Below are 21,641 nucleotides of genomic sequence, written 5' to 3'. Positions count from 1 at the left end.
TTGCTATAATTATTCTGTCTGTATATATATATATATATACAGTACCAGTCAAAAGTTTGGACACACCTTCTCATTCAACTACTTTGAAGAATCTAAAATATAAAACATATTCTGGTTTGTTGAGCATTTGTTTGTTTACCACATAATTCCATATGTGTTCCTTCATAGTTTGGATGTCTTCAATATTAATCTACAATGTAGAAAAAAATAAAAATAAAGAAAAACCATTGAATGAGAAGGTATGTCCAAACTTTTGACTGGTACTGTATATTTTTTAGTTATTGTGGATTTTTATTTTTCTTATTTACTTATTTAAAATACTTGTTTGTTTTTTCTACTATGTACCTTGTTTGCACTATATCTATGCTGCTGTAATCCTGTAAATTTCCCCGACTAATAAAGGATTATCTTATTTTATCTTATCTTATTTTATTCACAATTGTCAGACAGTCACTTTTGTAGTGCTGCTGCATAGCATCGCAGGACCTGGTTTATGTTATAAATGTGCGGATTAATTGTGCTAGGAACCAAAGTTAAGCAGAGGTCGGAAACATAACATAAGGGGACCGGAAATGCACCAATATTTTGCTCCGTTTCCTCCCCGCCCCTTTTAGAGCATGTAAGCTAACGGTGTGTTTGTTGTTGTTTTTCTCATTTCTTCTTTAAAAACGTGGGACGTCAAAACAAAAATGGACTCAAAGGGACCCTCTCTTTATGCAGTACGTACCTGTCGTTGAACGTCACCTGGTTACCGTAGCAACAACCACATTCTCTGTGAGTGGCGATTAGCTTGGGTTAGCTAGCCAGTCAGCTACAAACAGCAAAACACGACTGTGTGTGTTTGTGTTTGTGTCGTGTAGCAACAGATCTATCTCATAAACGATCAGACAAGCAGCACGTTATGTCGTGGTTTCTCGCCTGTTTCCTGGTTTGTGAATGTCGTGTTTATTTTGTGGCGCAGATTTTAGATTAGGCATATCTAAGAAACCTTTCAGTTTCACTTTACAAACACACAGACACACACAGAGACACTTCATATACTTCATATACTTCAGATACTTCAGACACTTCATATACTTCATATACTTCATATACACAGACCAGCTGTTACTGCTCCTCTTTGGGCATTCATTGGGAAATGGTGGTCGATTTTTAAATAGTTAGTTGATGTTGTTTTTTGAAGGAATGAGCCATGAGTCATTACTGGAAGATGATCAGTTTCTTGAGTACAAATATGAGGATAGGCACTGTTGTAATACTGGAGACAGTGTTTTAATATTAGAGACACAATGTAAGATAAGAGCAGTGGTGGAAGAAGTGAAAGTAGCAATACAGCAGTGAAGAATAACCTCAAAATAAGTACCAAAAGTAAAAGTACTTGTTATGCATTCAGGAAAAGCTCATTTATAGTACTGATGCATAAATGTATACATAACTCTAATATTACAGCTGCTAAAGTTGGAGCTCATTTTTTAACAACTGTATACACTGCTTCATAGTCTTGTCCTAACCTATTAGTTATATATATATATATATATACATATATATATATATATATATATATATATATATATATAGTACCAGTCAAAAGTTTGGACAGACCTTTTCTTTATTTTAATTTTTTTCTACATTGTGGATTAATATTGAAGACATCCAAACTATGAAGGAACACATATGGAATTATGTGGTAAACAAACAAATGCTCAACAAACCAGAATATGTTTTATATTTTAGATTCTTCAAAGTAGTTGAATGAGAAGGTGTGTCCAAACTTTTGACTGGTACTGTATATATATATATATATATATATATATATATATATATATATATATATATATATATCCATCCTTATTTATTTCTTGATTATAGTTTGTATTATTAATCTAAATCTGCAAAGAAACTTAAGTTATGAGAAAATTGGAGTAAAAGTGGAGTGATATTTGCCTCTGAATTGTTGTGCACAAGTATAAAGTTGCAGAAAATGGAAATACCAAGTAACAAACAAATACCTCAATATATATATATATATATATATATTTTTTTAACTTATTTAATATTTTTCCTGTTTAGTACTTTTATTACTTATTTATAAAACAGTTTTTTTTCTACTATGTCTCTTGTTTGCACTATCTCTATGCTGCTGTAATCCTGTAAATTTCCCCGCTGCAGGACTAATAAAGGATTATCTTATCTTATCTTAGCTTATAAGTACAATACTTAAGTACATGTGCTTAGTTACTGTCTACCACTGGATAAGAGACAACTTGATTGTTCCCCTGGAAATATAGTATTAAAACAACACTAGAAACCGACAAGTAGGTAGGAGCAGAATGCAATAAAAATAGAATAATATAAATAAATCACACATAAATCAGGTTTAACATTAGAGGCATATGTTACCTTAGACCAGTGTGCATGAATAAGATGTATACATCAAAACAATGGTGGTCAAAGGGACATAGTAGATGAAGAATATACGGTATATGTAATGAATCTGTAAAATATGTATCTATGCATTATTTGCAGTTACATCAACTACTCTGTATTTAAAGACAGGCCTAGTGTAACGTTATATTATGGTGTTTGTTTTAGCCCCCAGGCAACTCAGTAGATATGTCACGGAGCACAGAGGAGGACTCTCTGGTGGACGGACCTCTCATCTCTGCGGACGCCCTCCACTCTGCCATCAGGAGAGAGTTTCAGACCATACCAACACCCTGCCATGCCGTCCTGCTCTCTCTGCTGCATGTAAGACACATACACAGTTACACACACATGCATGACCTGACTTCTGAAAAGCAAGAACAGAAATACTACTTTATTTGGAATTTGAAATAAATAAAAAAAACTGTTGAATTTGGAAATATACTGTTCAGAGAAAAATCTTTAAAACAAGTTTGAGATAATATTTTTATGATGGTTAGTAATATTTCACTTTTAACTGTTATTGTGATGTTTTTGCCACTATAATTAAGAGCTGAAATGAATGACAAAATTTTGTGAATGAAAATAATTATTATTTCCAGCCCTGGACTTTTTATTATAACAATATTGTCCTAAAGACACTTTTCAAAAGCTCTCTGACTAATGCAACACATGCAAAGACATTTATCTTATCTGCCTTCTTAACCCGGATACTGGCAGTGACTTTTTTATTTTCAATGTGTAATATTATTTATGGTATGGTCTGATCTGTGCTCTCATCTCATGCTCCACACATCCGTCTCACTCGCAGTTTCTCTCTGCTTCGTTTCAGGTTGTGTACGTGGTGTTGTCAATGTGTGTGGCCGTGCTGTGTGTGTTGGAGTTCGGGCAACCGGAGGTGTGTTTGAGTATTTTGGGTAACGTGCGAGGCGACAGCGTCATCGTGTTCGGGAAGGTGTGTTTATGGGTGCTGGTGCTGCTGTTCACCGGGTGTGTGCAGCACCACCACAGCCAGGCCAGGAGCAGAGGATACCTCCGGTTCTACAGACAGACGCAGGGACTGAAGCATCTGCCGCTCACCGTGCACTCTGCAGGTACGGCATCACACACATGTTGTCAGGGAACTGTTAACCCAGTTAATGAAGATGTCAGTTTTCTCCACAAGGTGGCAGTAACGCTGAAGGAAGAACGTGTGTTTGTATTCTCTGTATGTCTCTGTGCAGGAAACGTTATGCTGTTGGTTGTTCTGGCTGTGCGATTATCGCCGAATGTGCAAACCTACATGCTGCTCAGCGTCCTTGGGTTGGAGCTCTTGGTTGCAATGCCGTGCCTCGTCTATTACACAGGTAAACTAATCTCAGTTCAGATATTTTGATAAAAAGGTATGATCATTTCAGTCTGGTATTGCTGATTGACTCTTTTGTAGGACAGCAGATATGTGGTTGAAATTTCGTTTAATACAATATATCAGACTTTCAAAGCATGTGCACACACACACACACACACACACACACACACACACACACACACACACACACACACACACACAAACACAAATATGCCCGCTCCCTCCCAAAAAAGAAATGGTGTAAAGAATCTAACTTCAGAGATAAAAGAAAAAGGACAAAAGAAATCTACCTTAAAAAAGATAAAACAAAGTACATTCAACTGAAATTGATACACATTTAAAAAGCACCTTGAAAGAAAAATTGAATTTAACAACTTCTCGATAACATTCATTTTTTTTAGTAGCACATGAACAATAAAGAGGGCTCTCGCCTTAACAGCTTCATCAAATTAGTTCTTTTTTCCTCAATTAGTAATAAAGACAATGCTTTCTGTATCCACATTTAAAGGAAGGGATGTTTATTAGATTCTAAAGTAGTACTTGCTTAAAGGCAACCTGGCAGCATTAGCTTTATTAATGTAAAGTGTGAATTATTTAATGTCTCACACAGATTTACAAGGTATGAAAAGAAAAGCTCACTCCTCCAGTGTTATAAGAGCATCATCATTCTCCTGTGGATGGTGGTAGTTATATCAGTAGTGTTATATGGAGAGACACACCCTGTAGATTACATTACACACACACACACACACACACACACACACACACACACACACACACACACACACACACACACACACACTCTACTCCCCCCACTCTCTATCTGAGCACATTCGCATCACAATACCTGCCCTGCCCTTTTCAGACTCGACAGCATGACAATCAACCATTCAGCTCTCTGTCCTCCCTCTGTCTCTCTCCCCCTCTCTCTCTCTCTCTCTCTCTCTCTCTCTCTGCCAATCAGCTGATTATTTGATTCTGAACACCATGCAAACTTTGGATGATACCCGCACATTTCTATCTATTGTCTTTTTTATTCTTGTTATTGAAGTCAAGAACAATTTCCTTAAGTTTAAATTAACTCCATCTGACTCCACTGTGTCGGTCGCTTTGTTGAAACGGCCTTAAGCTGCAAAAACCTACGAGGGGGATTCAATCCCTTTGCAGCATAACGCAGCATTCTGCCCAAACTGTAACACTCAACCTAATGTGCTGTGAAAAAGTCAAACCAGAGAGCAAAGAGAACCCCCAAATATATGGGAAAGCAATTATGGATGCTATTGAGTTTTTCTTTTGCTACATGAAATGAAAAAAGACAAAATGTTGATTTAATGTGTAAAAATGACAAATATATGACTAACTGAGTTCACTAGTCTTAACTTACCTTGTAATTTAGATGCTGTTTTGCAGCTGGCTCTCATTTATGTGAATTGTCAGTATAGCCTGCCACAAATAGAAACAAAGATAATAGAAACACTGGAAAGTTATGTGAAAAACTGTACTTATACAAGAAACTTATCCCAAAATGCTCTTTGCACATTCTTTGAATAAAACAAGTGTCATATCACATGCTGAGAAGTTGTCCAGTTTGTGGATTGTCGATAGTATCATCTATGAGATAAGAGAGATTTAATTGTAATCCATCTATATACAGTATACTGCAGTACAGCACATAGAGGAACAAATTCTGTTTCCCTGGTGCGAGTGCAACTGTTTCTGCTGAGTCAGGGCTATTTTCACAAAGCATCCCCTAATTTGACTTCCTTTGTTGTCTTGTTTTGTTCTGATATTCTGTTTTCTATAACAACTTATAGTGATTTAATTTAGTTATTATAAAATGTCACCTCTAGAACATTTGGTCTAGTTGGTGTAAACATCCCTTCATCAGCAATGTCGCTGGATCGGTTCGGTCCGTTCACCACTTTGGTCCAAACTTACATTTTAAAACTATTGGATCAATTCCAATGACTTTGTGTTTATTGCTGATTTATAAATGCTAGCATGCTAACACTTTAAAGGAAGATGGATACAAACATTAATGCTGCATTCCATTTACCTCTGAAATCAGAATAAGGAGTATTCAGTGTAACAAGTTGTAAAACTAAATGGAGTTTGCTCCAGCCATGTTAGCTGTTATTGGTAATACCAGTTGATAAGAACACAATACGGTGGTATTACGAGCAGCCATCTTGGATTTTGAGGTCAGGATTTTGTGTCCTCTGTAGCTATTGAAAATGATTAGAAATTTGTTTCATGGCCATGGTATTACATAGTACATTACTACATAGTAATGTTGATAAGTGCTCGGTTTCAGAACCAAATATGTCTTTACCAACTAATTTGGAAAACTGTTGAAAGGAAATAATTTAGCTTTTTATAGACTGAATTTTATTCAGGCATAGTTTTAGGACAATTGTCTTGTAGGTTGTTGAACCCTGATACAATTTAGGTTTATTTGTTGTAGTTTAAAAATATAACAAATAAAACATGGTTTAATTTCTCAAAGTAAAGAATCAAGAAGTCTCTGGTTTATGACACAGAAACTTCAGCCAATTGGCACTTATATCAAATCATGTTCAATTATATCCAGCCTCACACTAGTACAAATATTCTGCGATAAATCTGCTTTAGTGTGTATTTTAAATTTAGACAAATCTTTAATTTGTAATTTGGGATATTTTCCAACAGTTACAGACAATAAAAAAAACATATTTAGATATTCCAAAAAGTTTAAGATGAAGTCCAATACACTGGCCTTCCTCCAAGTAAAGGAAAACTGCTGTTAAAGCCGCCGTATCAGAGGATATTGATATTGAAGAATCTGTAATGAAAGGAAATCCATATTAAAGGAGTGTTTGGCAGCTGAAGGGCACAGATTTAGGTTTCAGATACCACAGAGGCACGAAGAGAAGATAAGAGGCATTAGGATTTAGCCTAGCCAAAGGGTAGCCCTCGACCCACTCCACCCAAACACAGACACACACGCACACACACACACACACACACACACACACACACACACACACACACACACACACACACACACACACACACACATTGTCCCCGTGTTTACAGTGTGGGGGGATCCAGCTTGTGAGGAGGGGGTATCTGTGTTCGCCGCCACATTCCTGCTCAGATCAGTGCGGTCAGGCACGACGCAAAACCCAGCGACGCCTCGCAGCGCAAAACCTTCTTAAAGCACAAACACGCACACACATTCTCCGACTGATGCAGAGTCAAGGTGACATCAGAGAGTTCATGGCGAGGGAAGAAAAAATTTCAGAGGCGACAGAGAGGGAGAGATATAATGCCTGCAGCTATGAAGTCCATACAGGAAGGCCTCGTTCAACTTCTCTTTGAAGTGCATGCTCATTGTGTGTGTGTGTGTGTGTGTGTGTGTGTGTGTGTGTGTGTGTGTGTGTGTGTGTGTGTGTGTGTGTGTGTGTGTGTGTGTGTGTGTGTGTGTGTGTGTGTGTGTGTGTGTGTCTTTGAGGTTTGCTGTATGTTTCTGCCTCTCTCATTTTAACATGAATACACTCTCTTCTATAGACCTCCATGCACATCAAAGCCATGTCTTGGCCTTCAAAGGGTAAACTTAGAATACATCTCTCTCCTCTGCCTCGCCAGAACTTAGTGTAAGCACTGCAGGGCACGGGGTTAACACACACACACACACACACACACACACACACACACACACACACACACACACACACACACACACACACACACACACACACAATATATAACTATCACACATACACACACACCAGAGTATACTTTTTGACAAGACTCACATATTCTTTTTTTCTTTTTTAAGTAGTATTCTTTTTGGCCTTTATCCAATAGCAAGATAGAATAGAAAGTGGGATGAGAAAGGGGAAGACATGCAGCAAAGGGCCGAAGGTCGGATTCGAACCTGAGGCCGCTGCGGTAAGGACTCTACTAGGTTAGCTACCTGGGCGACCCAAGACTGACATGTTTAACTTATGTTTTAAACATATTTTTTTATCAGAAATACCTGGTCCTTATCTTTCACAACTGTCCCATATGAAAGTTGGGCAAGTAAATTATAAAAAAGTATAAATATCAAAGCATCAATTTATGTTATTGATGTTCACTTAACGAAACAAAAATGTGTTCAAAGGTTGTGTTCATTTCAACAAAACATTATATAACTATGTGATTCAATAGAGGGATGATGAATGATAATGTCGAATTATCAACATAATTTATATACTTTACCATAAACTCTCTTTTACATTAATGCTTTTCTATTTTTTGTTGTGCTTTGTTTTGAGTCATCTTATTGTTGAACTCCTGCACCTTATGAATAGTCTGAATGTTTACTACACTCCCACTGATTGTTGCATTATTCATTATTTTTGTTTTTGTTACTCTATATGCTGTACTGCGCTGTATACAGAAGGATAACAAAAACGTGTCTCTTATCTTATAGATACCAGAGTTATTATAAATCTGTTCTAAACAGGGATGCTTCAGATGTCTGGCTATCCTTTCAACTGGTTACAAATCACAATCTGGTGTAAATTTGTCAGGTTTTAGTCATTTTGTAGGTCTTGTAAGTCTTTAAAAACTTGCTCTGTAAAGAAAAACACAACTGTAAGTTTACTAACCCTATAATAAACCCACAGTAAGTCTGTTATATTATGTATAGAAACATGCTTATCCTTAAATTGAAACCTGCACAAACCCATATCAGGATCAGGAGCAGGCCGACCTGTAAGTTAACCAACAACCAGAACAGTTATGCTCGTTATTTTCTGCAGTTTAAAAGCAATATTAACGTTAATTCCAGTCCAATGTTCTAATACATTTACAAGCTGTATTCTTCCTGTAAAAGTAAAGAAACTGTAACTGTGAACAGCTTACTTATTTATTTGTGATTTTCTCAGTTTGGCATCCATACTCAGATGCTTGAACACCAAAAATGATGTCACTTAAAATTTGTAAATGTGCGATGCTTTTAATTGACCATAACTGAGGAAAGCTTGAGCATCTTGTGAACCATTTCCTACGGCTCCTGACCGTGACACAGATTCATGAGCAGCACTTCTTTTCCTTACAGACCGTAGACTTGCATGCTTCTTTTGAACTCCTTTAATGTGCCGTGTTGCACCTGAAAGGCGTTCATGCCGCCCTCGTCCCTCCGTCTCGCGTCGCCCCTGTCGGGCTCCGTGGTGCTTGGGATCCATTTCCTCCCAGTTGTTTGATTTTGATTCAGGCCGTGTGCAGAGTTGTGAGCACTATGTGTGGCACCATCAGCTGTTAGCACCTCCGCAGCTCCACTATTATCACCTGGAAAGAGATCAGGTCTGAGCACTGTCTGTCCGGTCGTGTGAGTGCTCCAGAGTTTTCTAACAGGGACGTGTGAAATGTGTCACTTCCTTTACGGTGCTCCCTCTGTCCGTCCGTCCATCTGTCCGTCCATCAAAGAATCTCTATCTGCTTTTAGCCCCCTGCTGTAATACACTGAAGTCCACAGATCTGAGGGACGTCCTGAACATCTTGACCGACCTCATCCGGATAAGAAACCCTTCACCCTTTTCTGTTTGTGTGCTAATTCAGGGTATTTACAGGCTTGCTAATAACACAAATATAACCAAAACTCTGGTTATTGCATTCACTTAAGCAAGTTATTTTGGTGAAATTAAGGTTGAAATAGAGTTACAAAAAAAAACAGAGTAACAGATTTACAATTACTGTCACATGAACACACCTTCATTTTTTTTATTATAATGAAATAAAGACAAACAAGTTAACAGACACAAACCATAACAACAATTGCCCAAAATATTCCATAAACTAACAACAACACAGAAAAACCAACAAGCCCAAAATGAAGCTGTGCAGCCAACAAAATCACATTATATCCATATTATATAAAAAAGCTTAACTCTTTTTCTCGATAATTACAACATGACAATCTATAAAATACATGCATTTTACATACAATATCACTCTGATTATATGTGCACTGATCACAAAATCTCAACAACAAACGCTTTATAAAATGTTAAAGCGTTATACTTGAATGCAATGTATCTTTATAAAATAGAATACATTGTTTATTTCTGAAATAACTTACTCAAAAAACAATAAGGACATTTAAGAAACTTTTGGAATATTTTAATATTTAAGGAATTTCCAACAGCTCTTAATAATAATAAACTTTTTTCCCCAAATAGAATAAGATTAATAAGATATGGCTTTGTTTCTGTGATCAACCAGCACTGCAAAAAATGGTTGACCGCTAAATTTTCTGTTTTTTGCTGCCATTATATTATGTTCATGAGCTGCAAAGTTCACTAAAGGAAATACATGTAAAACAATGGAGGAACAGTATCAAAGTCAATGGTGTCGGATAATAAAATTCCATCTATTATCATAAATTGTAAATGCATAATTCATTTATCAGCCTAAATAATATACATTTTAAATATGTTGCTGTGATTATGAATGCTTTAGTCAAAGTTTTTTTTTAAAGGTTGGGGAAATATATTAGCCTGTTTTTATTTATTTGACAGCAGTTTGTGTTTCTCCTTTGTCATTTCTGAAACAGACCTCTTCATTTCTCTGCCTTTCTGGAATGTCTTTCTCTCTCTCTCACACGTACCTGCTTACTATTGCTGTATTTACAGACACACACACACACACACACACACACACACACACACACACACACACACACACACACACACACACACACACACACACACACACACACAAGCAGATTTAGGGCCTCATTATGCAGGAATGTGCAGTATTTCTATAGATTGTGTGTGAGTGTGGATGCTGAGATGCTGCACTGTAGCAAAGTAAAGATAGCGCTCTTTAGAACCTCCCTGACAATTTCCTCTGGCTAATGACACTCGAGTCTTATCAATACTCCTCGCTCTGCCCTTCCTCACACATTTGGCCTGCAACCCCCCCCCCCCACACACACACACACACACACACACCTCGGCCTTATCTTGATTCAAACAGCACCAACATCTCCCATATCTTTGCTGTGGCTCCTCTTCCAGCTACTGGATACTCCTCACCCACACCTTGCTGCTAACCCCGCCCCCTTGTGTAAAGGTGTATGTTTAGGGTGTGAGAATTAGAGGTTTGAGTGCAGGATATGGCAGCTCATAAGGAGTAAGTGCAGGATATAGCAGCCTGTGTGTGTTTAGGAGAGGGATGGAAAACTCTAATAAAAGAAATGTGTGCTGTTTCTCACATGAGAGATTCATGTTTGTAGGACAGCTCTCACTGCCCCATAATGTCTGCGTGTCTTTATGTGCAGCTGACAAGATAAAACACTGGTTTGAGGATTCTGTGAGAAAACTGACTGAGTATTTTTTTTTTCGTTTTGTGGTTTTAGTCCAAGTGATGCGGTTCAACAGGGAGCGAGCTGCACCAGATGTGAGCCAAGAAGAGCATTCACTCACCTACAGTGTCACAGGTCTGCCGAGGGAGACCGGCTTCAGGTACAACGGTTTCACTCAGTCACCCACACAAAACAAAGACAAAAATAAATACTGAATGTGTATTTTGTTCCGACTCACAAGGATGATTAAATGAGTTCTGCAAACAAGGATTGTTGTGGAACAGAGAAGGAAATAAAATCCTAAAAAAAATGACAGCACTCATTAGACCGTCAATCTCCCTCCTTAAAAGTTCAGCTTTGATCCATGCCAACTGTTTACTGTTACTCTTCTCTACATACATTTTAGAGGATTTTTTGGTCCCTGGCGCTCTTCAGCTGCAAAATAATTTTAAAATACATCACTGTTGTTGCCTTTATAAGAACACTAACACCACTTTTCTCCCTTCATGTCAATATTTTCCAACTTCCATCGTCTTGTCGTGTTTAAATAGAACTATCATGAAACATTTGTGTGTGTAATTTATGTTACTTACATTATTTAAACTTCACGTACAGGTCCACATTCTATAATTTGTCCTTGAAAAGTCTAAAAGCATCAAAGCTTTTCCCGACTTCTCCGGCTTCTCTATGGCCTCAAGCACATTTCTTTCCTCTTGGAGTTCTATTTATTTTTTAAGAAGTGCTTAAGGATTTTCGGATCAATTTCCTAAAACAGTTGGGAACTGTAGTTTTTTTTATGAGGACGTAACTCAATCAGGAATAAACTGTTTTTGTTGTGGACTCTATTTAATCAGGGATTTGCTGCACTAGTCAATATTTACAACAGCAAGTCCAAATAAAGTTCCCATTCAGTTCCCCAATACATAGTAATAAATAAAGGTGTCACCTAGTGCAACATTGTGGTTCATTGATGTGTTTGAATACTTTTTGGAGATGAATTTAGCTCTATGGCACAGAGGAATAAGATGTATTAGGCTTTGGACAAGCCATGCTTGGTTTTAGAAATATATTAGAATATCACCAGCCTTAACCAAGACAGATGTTAGAGATTCCACATGTGAAAAGGACTAATTTGTCACTGTTTGTGTCACAGAGAGGGCTCCAGTCTGCAGGACGTGGTGGAGAAACAGGCCGACCTGATCGAGTACCTGAAGCAGCACAACACCTTACTGAGCAAGAGGCTGCTCAACCTCACCGCTCAGCACTGACCACAGCCCGGCCTCCTCCTCCTCCTCCACCTCCACCACCACCTCCTCCCTCTGAACCAGGAACCTGATTCATTTCAACACTCCGCTCTCTCAACACAAAGGAGATGGAGGATCTGTGGGATTGAGAGAGATGACGAGAGGCAAGAAGAAACACTGGATAAAAGACTAAAAGCGAAGGAAACCCCTGTGCACACTAACATGAGATGGGAGGGGCTTCTCCACGAGGCACCTGAAGATGGACAGATAAACGCAGGAGGAGGTGAGCTGTAAGTGGAGGACAGTAAAAAGAGGTGAAGTGGGAGGAGGAGGAGGAGGAGGAGGAGGAGGTGGAGAGCAGTCACGGGTCACAGATCAGAGGGGAGGGGGGGATTTTATCACCGTGTTTCAACCTCCGGTGACCCGCGTATGCTGCCGCCGCTTGAGAGAGAAACAGAAGAGGTGAAATTGTTTTAGAGATCATCTGCACTAAGGAGGAGCTGAGAGATGCTGAGATAAACGAGGGAGAGGGTTCCACTCATCGGGGTCAAACAAGAGGGAAACGATTGTGTGTAACGCTGTAAATGTCCGTGAGTGGTATTTTATCCGTCTGAATGTGTAAATGCTTCGTTTGGTAGCAGTTTTTTCTATTTGTTCAATCACTGAGTTTGTGTATCTGTGATCAGATTCCAATAAATATGTAATATACACATTTTTTCTTTATTTAATTTATGTTTAAGCCCTTTTTTTTAGCAGTGACACATTACTTCAGTGAAACCCAAGTAAGTGTGTTTTTTTTCTTCGTATATAGTATTGTTAGAGCTAAAAAGAAAAAAGCCCAAACAATAGAGACACTGCAGGGTCAACGTTAGCCGGTGTGAATGTCTCCACCCGCCTCACTGTTTTCTGTGTTGAATGTCATCAGTCACAGGAATCTACGTTAACGAAATATCGGGGTTGTCATTTGAGCCCTTGGTGTTTGCTCCCCATTGTGATTTCTCTGTGCTCCCGCGTCCGTAACTCCACAGGGAGCGCTTCATTTACGACTCCTTTCCCATGTGACTTCCACTGAGAGCTCCAGTTATCTGGACTACAGCAGGTATCAGATTTTAAGCTTATAGGTTACACATTAAAATATATTTCTTGTATTCTATCCTTATTAAAAGTAACTGAAATTTAAATGGAGTCTGACTTAAAACCTGCATTTCACAATAACCATCAATCCCCAAAATTGCTTCATTCATTTGGACCATTTCGTTGTTGTTTAACACAAACAAATTATTCAAAACAAATCACTACATTGATACATTTTTTTATTAAAAAGATTTTAAATGTATCTCAATAAACATTTGAAGTGCATACATGCATTATAGACACTTTGTAGGGAATACTATCTGGATGCTGTTCATCGTAGCTGCATTCACTAAGATGATTCCAGCTCTTTGGTCCGTAGCTTTTAAGTTGAACGTTGGAATATACTTGATGATTTTGTGACTCCGTTTTCTCCTTGTTCTGGTTCAGCACCAAGGTACTGGCTTTTGTCGACGCAGAAGGAAGGTGCTTGCAGCTGGGATCCATGTCCTCCAGGATGCCAAAACATAGCATGATTTTTTATTTAATTGGGAATGAAGACAGTTTCTTGAAGCTCTTTTGCAGCTATGAACACTTTATAGTCTTTAGGTGACGTTATCATGGTGTCTCCTCCACTTTAACAATCTATGGGTTGCTACTGGTAACCCATCCATGGTGTTTGGGCGGCACACTTCAGTTGCTTCACATCCATGTTGCTCTGCTGAGGTCACCTTCTTTCTCGTGCTTCAAGCTGTGATGGAAAAAGAAACATCATTTTAGTGTCTAGCTAAAAGAATTCAGGATATGACACAAAAACAAACAACTTTAAGTAGCTGTTCAGAAGTCCAAAAATGAAAGCTGAAACCCCCCCTCCTCAAACACTCTTCCTGGCACTAAAAAGCCTTCCTCTTCATCGTTAGTGAGATTTATGTCTGAGCCTTCCCCCCCCACTCCCCTTGCACGCCTGTTCTGCATGAATACACACTTCTGCTACTAATCACACACACACACACACACCTTCTTAACTGCCACCTGCCGGCTCTGTGTCCTTGTTTTGTTCCTTGTATCACACAGCTCGACTCGTAAACCTTTTTTTTTTTTTTTTTTTTTTTTACAGAAACACATGTATGAGTGCACATGTCTCACCTTAGGGGAAGGGTACTCTGGAGTGGAGGGGGAGGCAGCGTCTGTATGGGCAGTGGTGCCTGTGGTATCTCCTCCGTAGGTTCAGGAAATCTGGAAGAAAAGGATTTTATTTGAATATGCAGAATAAATCCAATGGATAAGCTTGTTTTTTTTTCTTTACAACAGAGATACATTTGTGGCATGCAGTATTTATATTTTAAGTGTTGTAACTGCTTATTAAATGTCATTCTAAGTTGTAAAAGTCCTTTAAAGTGAGATTTATGTCTGCAGTTGGACCCCTGCCTATCACTGGACAGGCCTAATTAATCCCAAAGGGAGGAGAGGAACTCAGCCTGAGCTTTTAAGAACAAGAAGCGATAAAAACACCTCCTGCAGTCTGCATTTACTAAGTTAGTAATATTTTGGACACTAACAAAGCCTAATTATGTCCCAAGTTATCCTCTGTTGACCAAAGATAAGCCCCCCTTTCATAGGTTTTTATTGTGGGGACCCCCTTCTAATAAACAGCGACACACAGACCTAACACATGATTATTTTTAAACGTCCCTAATAAATCCACTTTGACTCCTGCGGTTCACAGACTGCCAGCCAAGCCCAGGAAGAGATAAACTACCAGATGACTTTATGACTCCCTCTTCTTCCTCCCCCTCCTCCTCCTCCTCCTCCTCCTCCTCCTCCTCTCTCTCCCCTCTGAAAAGAAACTGCTCCCCACGCCTGAAGGTAGGCTTCTTTACACTTGGCACTGCTCCTCCATGTCATGTTAATAAAGCTCGGGTATTTGCATGCCGTTTTAACACCGCGATTAACAAAAGCGCGCCGGAGTCCCCTCCAGCCGGGACAAAGGAGCCGCACTGGGGCCGCCGCTGTGCTCTCCTCCGCTCCTCCCTCCCTTCATCCTCTCCCTCCTCACCATCACCATCACCATCATCATCATCACATGAACCTAATCACGACCTCAAGCCCCCTCTGTTTAAACCACGCTGTGTGTGTGTGTGTGTGTGTGTGTGTGTGTGTGTGTGTGTGTGTGTGTGTGTGTGTGTGTGTGTGTGTGTGTGTGTCTCCGCCGCAGATAACCGCCGTTAACCCGCTTGGATTGCGCAGAAGGCGCACCTGTTACTACACCAGGCAGGAGCTGCATGATGTCTGCTTTTCCACTTGGCAAATAAATCCAAAATATAGTTCATATAGTTGGCATGTTAAAAGAAAAATATTAAAGCTAAAAAATGCCATCATTTTAAAAAAACCCAAACACAGTTATGTTAATGCTGCATACAACAAAAGCTTTTGTTTAACACATTCAATCAAGACAAATAAACTAAATTAAATTCTAGTCCCCCCAGATAAACTCAATTTAAGACTAAAATTTTAAATTTAGTGTTGCATATTTATTGTGTTTAACATTTACTTTTGATTGAGTTTTCTAATTGGATTCGAACAAGTAATCATTTTTATTTTTATTTACACTTTTCTATGGTTACCTGCGGTTAATTGTACGTTGCGCAGTGATTTAACGAGCCGTTTGACCGGGACTATGTTTGAACTGCCCTGTTTTTTAACGGACACCTGCCTGAGCAACCTGAACACCTGGACGGGTCACGTTTTTTGGGGGTGATGCTTACCTGGTCTGACGGAGGAGACTGACGTTACAGCGGCCACGAGCAGCAGGAGCAGGTAGAGCAGGTTGAAGACCCTCATGGCTGTGCAGCCTTATCTTATCTTATCTTCTGAGGAGGTGAGTTAAGGGTAATTTCCCCCAAAAAGTCTGGAGAGCCTTGAACGACTCTGAGCAGGACTGATGATGCTCAAGTGTGTTTCTCTTTCTCCTGTTTTGTTTCAGTCCAGACCGGCCAAACCACGGGAGGATCCAGTACCCAGACAAAAAAACCCTCTTCTCTCAGGATCAAAAAAAGTAGGTCCCGGTGTTTGTGTGTCCAGTGAGAGAGTGTGATTGTCTCTGTGTCTGAGAGCAAAGTGACAAAGGTGCTTTTCCCCCCTCCTCCTTTATACGGCCTTTTTTAGAGGGAGGTGGAGTATTGGGGAGGGGGTGTAGCTCCCACAGCCGCCCCCACCCCCTGACACACACACACACACACACACACACACACACACACACACACACACACACACACACACACACACACACACACACATTCACATTCACACAAACGCACACACAGACTTCTGCACTGCACATATTGACCCCACATGTAGAGGGTAATTCAAATGACAGGAAGCCCCCTCCTTACCCTCCAACTGCCCCTTGAACACAGGCTGTCCTGCATGCATGTTGTGTGTGCATGAATGTGTGTGCATGAATGTGTGTGTGTGTGCATGAATGTGTGTGTGTGCATGAATGTGTGCATGCTCAACTATGAGTGTTGGGAAATATTTAAAGAAGCAGTCAACGTTTGTTCATCACTTCTAACATCAGAGCAGAGATTTTAAGGAGTTGATAGTAGCAGAAGTAGCAGGTTCCTCCAGACCGAGAGGAGAGCCAGATCCCTCCTATCCTCTGTTGTCCCCCTACCCCCGATCTGAGGTGGACACACACGCACATCTGGGGCTTTTGGGTGGTATTGGTGGGGGGGGGGGGGGTGTTTGCATCGGGCATTTCGGGGCTGGGGTCCTGACTGAATGAAATGCAGTGATGCATTGGACTAACGACACTCAGAGAAGTCCCTACTGTCTGTCAGGGTTGCCATCTACTGTCTGTGTCTCCGTCTGTCTGTCTGTGTCTCTGTCTGTCCGTCTGTGTCTCTGTCTGTCCGTCTGCATGAGTGTCTATGTGGGGAGGGTGTGTTTGTAGGTGTGTAGTTAACTGGATAAAACTGTAATTTCTGTAATTTTTCTAAAAAGCAATACCTAGTTTGAATTTCTTTTTAGATATCTGTTTTGTAGGGAAGTGTTTTCTCTAAGAACTAAATAAATCCGGCTTTCCAAGATGGCTTCACTTTGTTAGCGTTTTCTTTTTATTGTCATTAGTACGTGTTTCAACTTCAAAAAATGTTTTGGCACCGACAAAAAACGTGTCTGTAGCACTGAGTATCAAATACTGTCTTTATACTAAAAGGGCATCCAATACATGGCATTCATTGTCTTGATTATTTATTCTTGAATTGAATTGGTTATAGAACCTGTTATCTTTATTTGCCAAATGTGTTCAAAACAGTCCAAATTTTCAAAAAAAAATTGTCAGATTTAAAACTACTTATTCTGTGAATGTATAGTTCCTTATTAGAATAAAGGTTGACCAAATTAGACTATTTGGTTTAAGCAAAGTTGATGCACAGCTTCTCGTGTTTAGACAACTTAATACATCTGAGAAATGGGGCCTATTTTGTTTAAATACAAAAAAAGTGCAGTAACCTTGTTTGAATTTCTTCAAGTGAGGTATCAAAAAATGTAGAGGTCCCCAAGCTCTGCACTAGTATCCAAATATCCCAACAATACCCAGCCCTGCCTCTCATGCAGGCTGTCAGTTGGGGGCAAACACGGGGATTTTCCTGCAGGTAAACCAGGTCACTTGGCATTAGCTCTGCGGTGACTCTTGCAAAGTGTGGGGACTCATTAGCGTGTCTGCTTACGGCCGTCTCTGCGGACTGAGACTCTCCATTCAGCGCCGAGCTAATGAATTAACACATTAAGATGAAATGTCAGCCATTACATGTGAATGAGGATTAGAGAAGCAGCAGGACACTAATGGACCGGGGGCTCGAAACAGTCACAGAGACTTTGAACAAGCATCTGGACCCTCAGCTCTCTTCAGCACGCAAAAAAATAGACAAAAGACGACAAAAAGAGTCTGAGTTTGTGTTTTTCGTTTAGTGGTGTGTGTGTGTGTGTGTGTGTGTGTGTGTGTGTGTGTGTGTGTGTGTGTGTGTGTGTGTGTGTGTGTGTGTGTGTGTGTGTGTGTGTGTGTGTGTGTGTGTGTGTGTGTGTGTGTCATTATGTCTGAGGACATTTTGCCTTTTATTGCTTTATGGTGTTTGCAAAAATGTTGCTTGAAATGACAGGCATTCCTCATGGATTTGGCTAACGTACAAACAAACACACACACACACACACAATTGCGTACACACACATTCATTCCTGCTGCAAACACTCAGCCGAGGTATGTAGTTCGTTTCTGTGGCGAGCTGCTCTTTGCATCGGCTGCCATTGTCTTTTAAAAAACTTTTATTTTCCCTTATTTGAATATGGTAATTTTGTTTCAATTGTCATTCAGAGCCACCTGGTATCCACTGCATCCAACTGCCGCCAAAACCTCAGCTTCTCTCTGCTTCTTTCTATTTGCCCTTCAAATCAGAAAACAAGTGAATCGTACCGAGTTCTCCCCACCAGGTTTTCCGTGTGACTGAGTAGAGCATGTTGTAATATTTGCTCTTCCTGGGGATTATACGTCTTTACAGGGATTACCCAGCCTGCTCAAACACTCCCCTACGAGAGAAGCACACACACACACACACACACACACACACACACACACACACACACACACACACACACACACACACACACACACACACACACACACACACACACACACACACACAGAGGGCAACCTCCAATTAAACTGCTTCAGTACCTTGGCAGGTCTGCACTGCACGGAGGAACCTCGCCCCCCTGTCAAAGGTTATTCTTTGCTGTGTGATTATGAGTGTTGGGTAATGGACTTCATTACTGACCGAAACGTTTCCACCAAAAATGTTTACTTTATTAAATGAATAACATAATGCCAATCAAGTCCAGGGCGACGTCTTCAGATGTCTTGTTTTGTCCCATCAACATATATTCAGGACCTAATGATGTGAAAGAGAGAAAAAAAATAAAAATCTGAAATAGGACCTAGTTTTGAAAACTGAAAGTTGGCATCGAACGTATGCCCAAATTCATGTTGAAGTTTACTTATTCTTTTATTAGCTTGATCTTATTTTAAATCAATATTTTGCAAACTTTCGACAATTTCTTTTTATTAAAGTTCAGACTGTTTGAAACATTTGAGAACTTTGGCTTTTTTGTTGAACATTTTCATATTTCTCAAAATAAGTCAGTTAAAAATCATTGCCTCTGTGTTGGTATGAGAGCTGAAACAATTAGCCATTAAATCGATTATTCTGTATTATTTCAATAATTTGTTGAGCAGAAATGCCTTAAACTCACTGGTTCAATCTTTTTAAAACATTAACCTGTTGTTCCTTTCTCTGTATCTATTATGTTTATTTATTTTCTTACATGTTAAAAACTGATTTATGGAACAATAAATCAATACAAACACCTTTAGATACATATTTAATGAGAATAATCATTATTTGCATTCCTAATTGCTACCAATACTAAGGTGTCGTATCAGTATTACTATCACAAAATGTTCCATTATTCCAGTTCTATTATTGATCTGACACTCATAATCAGCATCATATCTTTCTTTCAAGATCTTTTCACTTTAATGGGCAGTTAAACTCGTCACTGGATGAGTGTTTACCTCAGGAAACGGTTTGACAGATTTAGACTGCAGGGCTTCTGTTACTGCTTCTGTTGGGAGTCTTCCTGGTCGCTGTGATCTTTACGACGTCAGAGGAAGCTTCAGCCTCTCCTCCCCTCCTCAATTTTCTCTTTCTTCTTCCTCTGGCATCATCTCCTGGCCAGGACACACAGATAAAGAACTTCCTCTCTGATAAAACTTGTTAAGAGGAACAGTGCCTCCTCATAAAATGACTGTTTTCTTTTTTCTTTGCATTGTACACAGGTACGCTTAACATGGACAGACAGTTATATACAGACAGATAGGTAACCAATTAAAGAAAGATAACACCATAAGGTGTTGCTCCACCAAAGGCCTTCTTGACAGAGTGTTATAAACTCTTTTGAACACCATTCTTCTTAAAAAATATTCCCTTATTTGATGATTTAATGATGGTGGTGGAGAGTGCTGCCCAACACCGATCCAAAATCTCCCAAAGGTCTTCTTACGATTAAAATCAAGGCTGAGCAATATGACAATACCTTAAGACAAAGCCACAACACAATATTGTACAGCTATCCCTTTAAATGTCACTGGTTGTGTTAGACCTTTGTGGTCAGCAAAACTGCTCTATAATAAGAACCATTTGAATTGTATTTATTTTTAAAAATGTCATCAATGTGTTGAAGTAACTTGATTTGTCAGGAACTAAATTCACTTAATTTACCAAAGTCCAGATGTTCTTAAACAGCTTCTCAACAGATTTTCTGGGAAATTAGAAAGATGCACAACACATTAAACATTTCTCGTAGAACTACAACTATTAGTTGCACAGTAATGAATTTAGTTATTTATCAAGGACAAATGTCAAACATTTGTTGGTTTCAGTTTCTCAAATATAAAGATTATCTGCCCTCCATTGTGTGATAATGAACTGAATATTTCTTTCTTTTTTTAAACTGCTGGTCAGACAGTACAAGACATTTGAATGTCACCTTTGGCTTTGGGAAGTTTTGAGGATTTTGAAGTACTCTCGCACATTTTACTGACAAAACTATGAATCCAATAATTTAGTAAATTAGCATTATTTGACAATTGCCTTTTTTCATATTGCCCACATCTTTTTCCCTGTATGCCATGAATTAAAGCGTCAGCATTTGTTTATTGAAGTTTGTCCTTTAATTCGTAACTTGTTGTTTTAAAGGAAAGCGTGTGATTCTTTCTTGAAAGCTTGTGTTTGTTGTTACTCTTTCTAAGTTCAATCTTATCTTAACCAATTCAAATGTTTGCAAGAGCTACAAAAATAAATCCCAAGTTGTATTGAACGTAAATGTACACTCCTTCACGTGGATACAGAGGAGAGTGTTGGTGATAAAAAGGGAGTAGCAGAGATGTCATGTGCCGTGATGTCTAAAAAATGTTGGGGTGTAGTCCTGTGTGTTTGTGTTGATTGTGATCTGATGGTTCAGTTGGTTGTCCATCGTTAGAGTGATAGCTGGTCTGTTGTCATGCTGCAAAGGTCATCAGTGTTAATGAGAGACGCAGCCAGCCAGAGCTTAATTACTCTTAAAACCCTTTATCTCAGATTGCCCAATATAGGCCCCAATGGAT

The 21,641-nt window shown here is 39.3% G+C and overlaps 2 protein-coding genes across 3 annotated transcripts; one reads left to right on the top strand and one right to left on the bottom strand.

Annotated features, from left to right (window-relative positions):
• Positions 1-586: 586 nt before the first annotated feature.
• On the top strand, positions 587-13,064 carry tmem192 (transmembrane protein 192). Of its 2 annotated transcripts, none has more exons than XM_054604618.1 (6): positions 587-719; positions 2,593-2,748; positions 3,257-3,518; positions 3,648-3,770; positions 11,163-11,268; positions 12,262-13,064. In XM_054604618.1, the coding sequence occupies exons 1-6, from the start codon at positions 690-692 to the stop codon at positions 12,374-12,376; spliced, it is 792 nt and encodes a 263-aa protein (XP_054460593.1). In that variant the 5' UTR covers positions 587-689; the 3' UTR covers positions 12,377-13,064. The 2 variants fall into 2 exon arrangements, with proteins under 2 accessions (XP_054460593.1, XP_054460592.1); XM_054604617.1 differs by having other exon boundaries at positions 690-774.
• Positions 13,065-13,695: 631 nt separating this feature from the next.
• apela (apelin receptor early endogenous ligand) lies at positions 13,696-16,526 on the bottom strand. Its single transcript, XM_054605193.1, has 3 exons — positions 16,189-16,526; positions 14,570-14,659; positions 13,696-14,174 (listed from the first exon to the last, which is right to left on the bottom strand). The coding sequence occupies exons 1-2, from the start codon at positions 16,262-16,264 to the stop codon at positions 14,571-14,573; spliced, it is 165 nt and encodes a 54-aa protein (XP_054461168.1). The 5' UTR covers positions 16,265-16,526; the 3' UTR covers positions 13,696-14,174; position 14,570.
• Between the last annotated feature and the right edge of the window lie 5,115 nt (positions 16,527-21,641).

Source organism: Anoplopoma fimbria, chromosome 9 (assembly GCF_027596085.1).
Source record: "Anoplopoma fimbria isolate UVic2021 breed Golden Eagle Sablefish chromosome 9, Afim_UVic_2022, whole genome shotgun sequence".
In the NCBI taxonomy this organism is placed as follows: domain Eukaryota; kingdom Metazoa; phylum Chordata; class Actinopteri; order Perciformes; family Anoplopomatidae; genus Anoplopoma; species Anoplopoma fimbria.
Note: the sequence above shows the minus strand (reverse complement) of the source record. Positions and strands in the feature narration are given on the sequence as shown.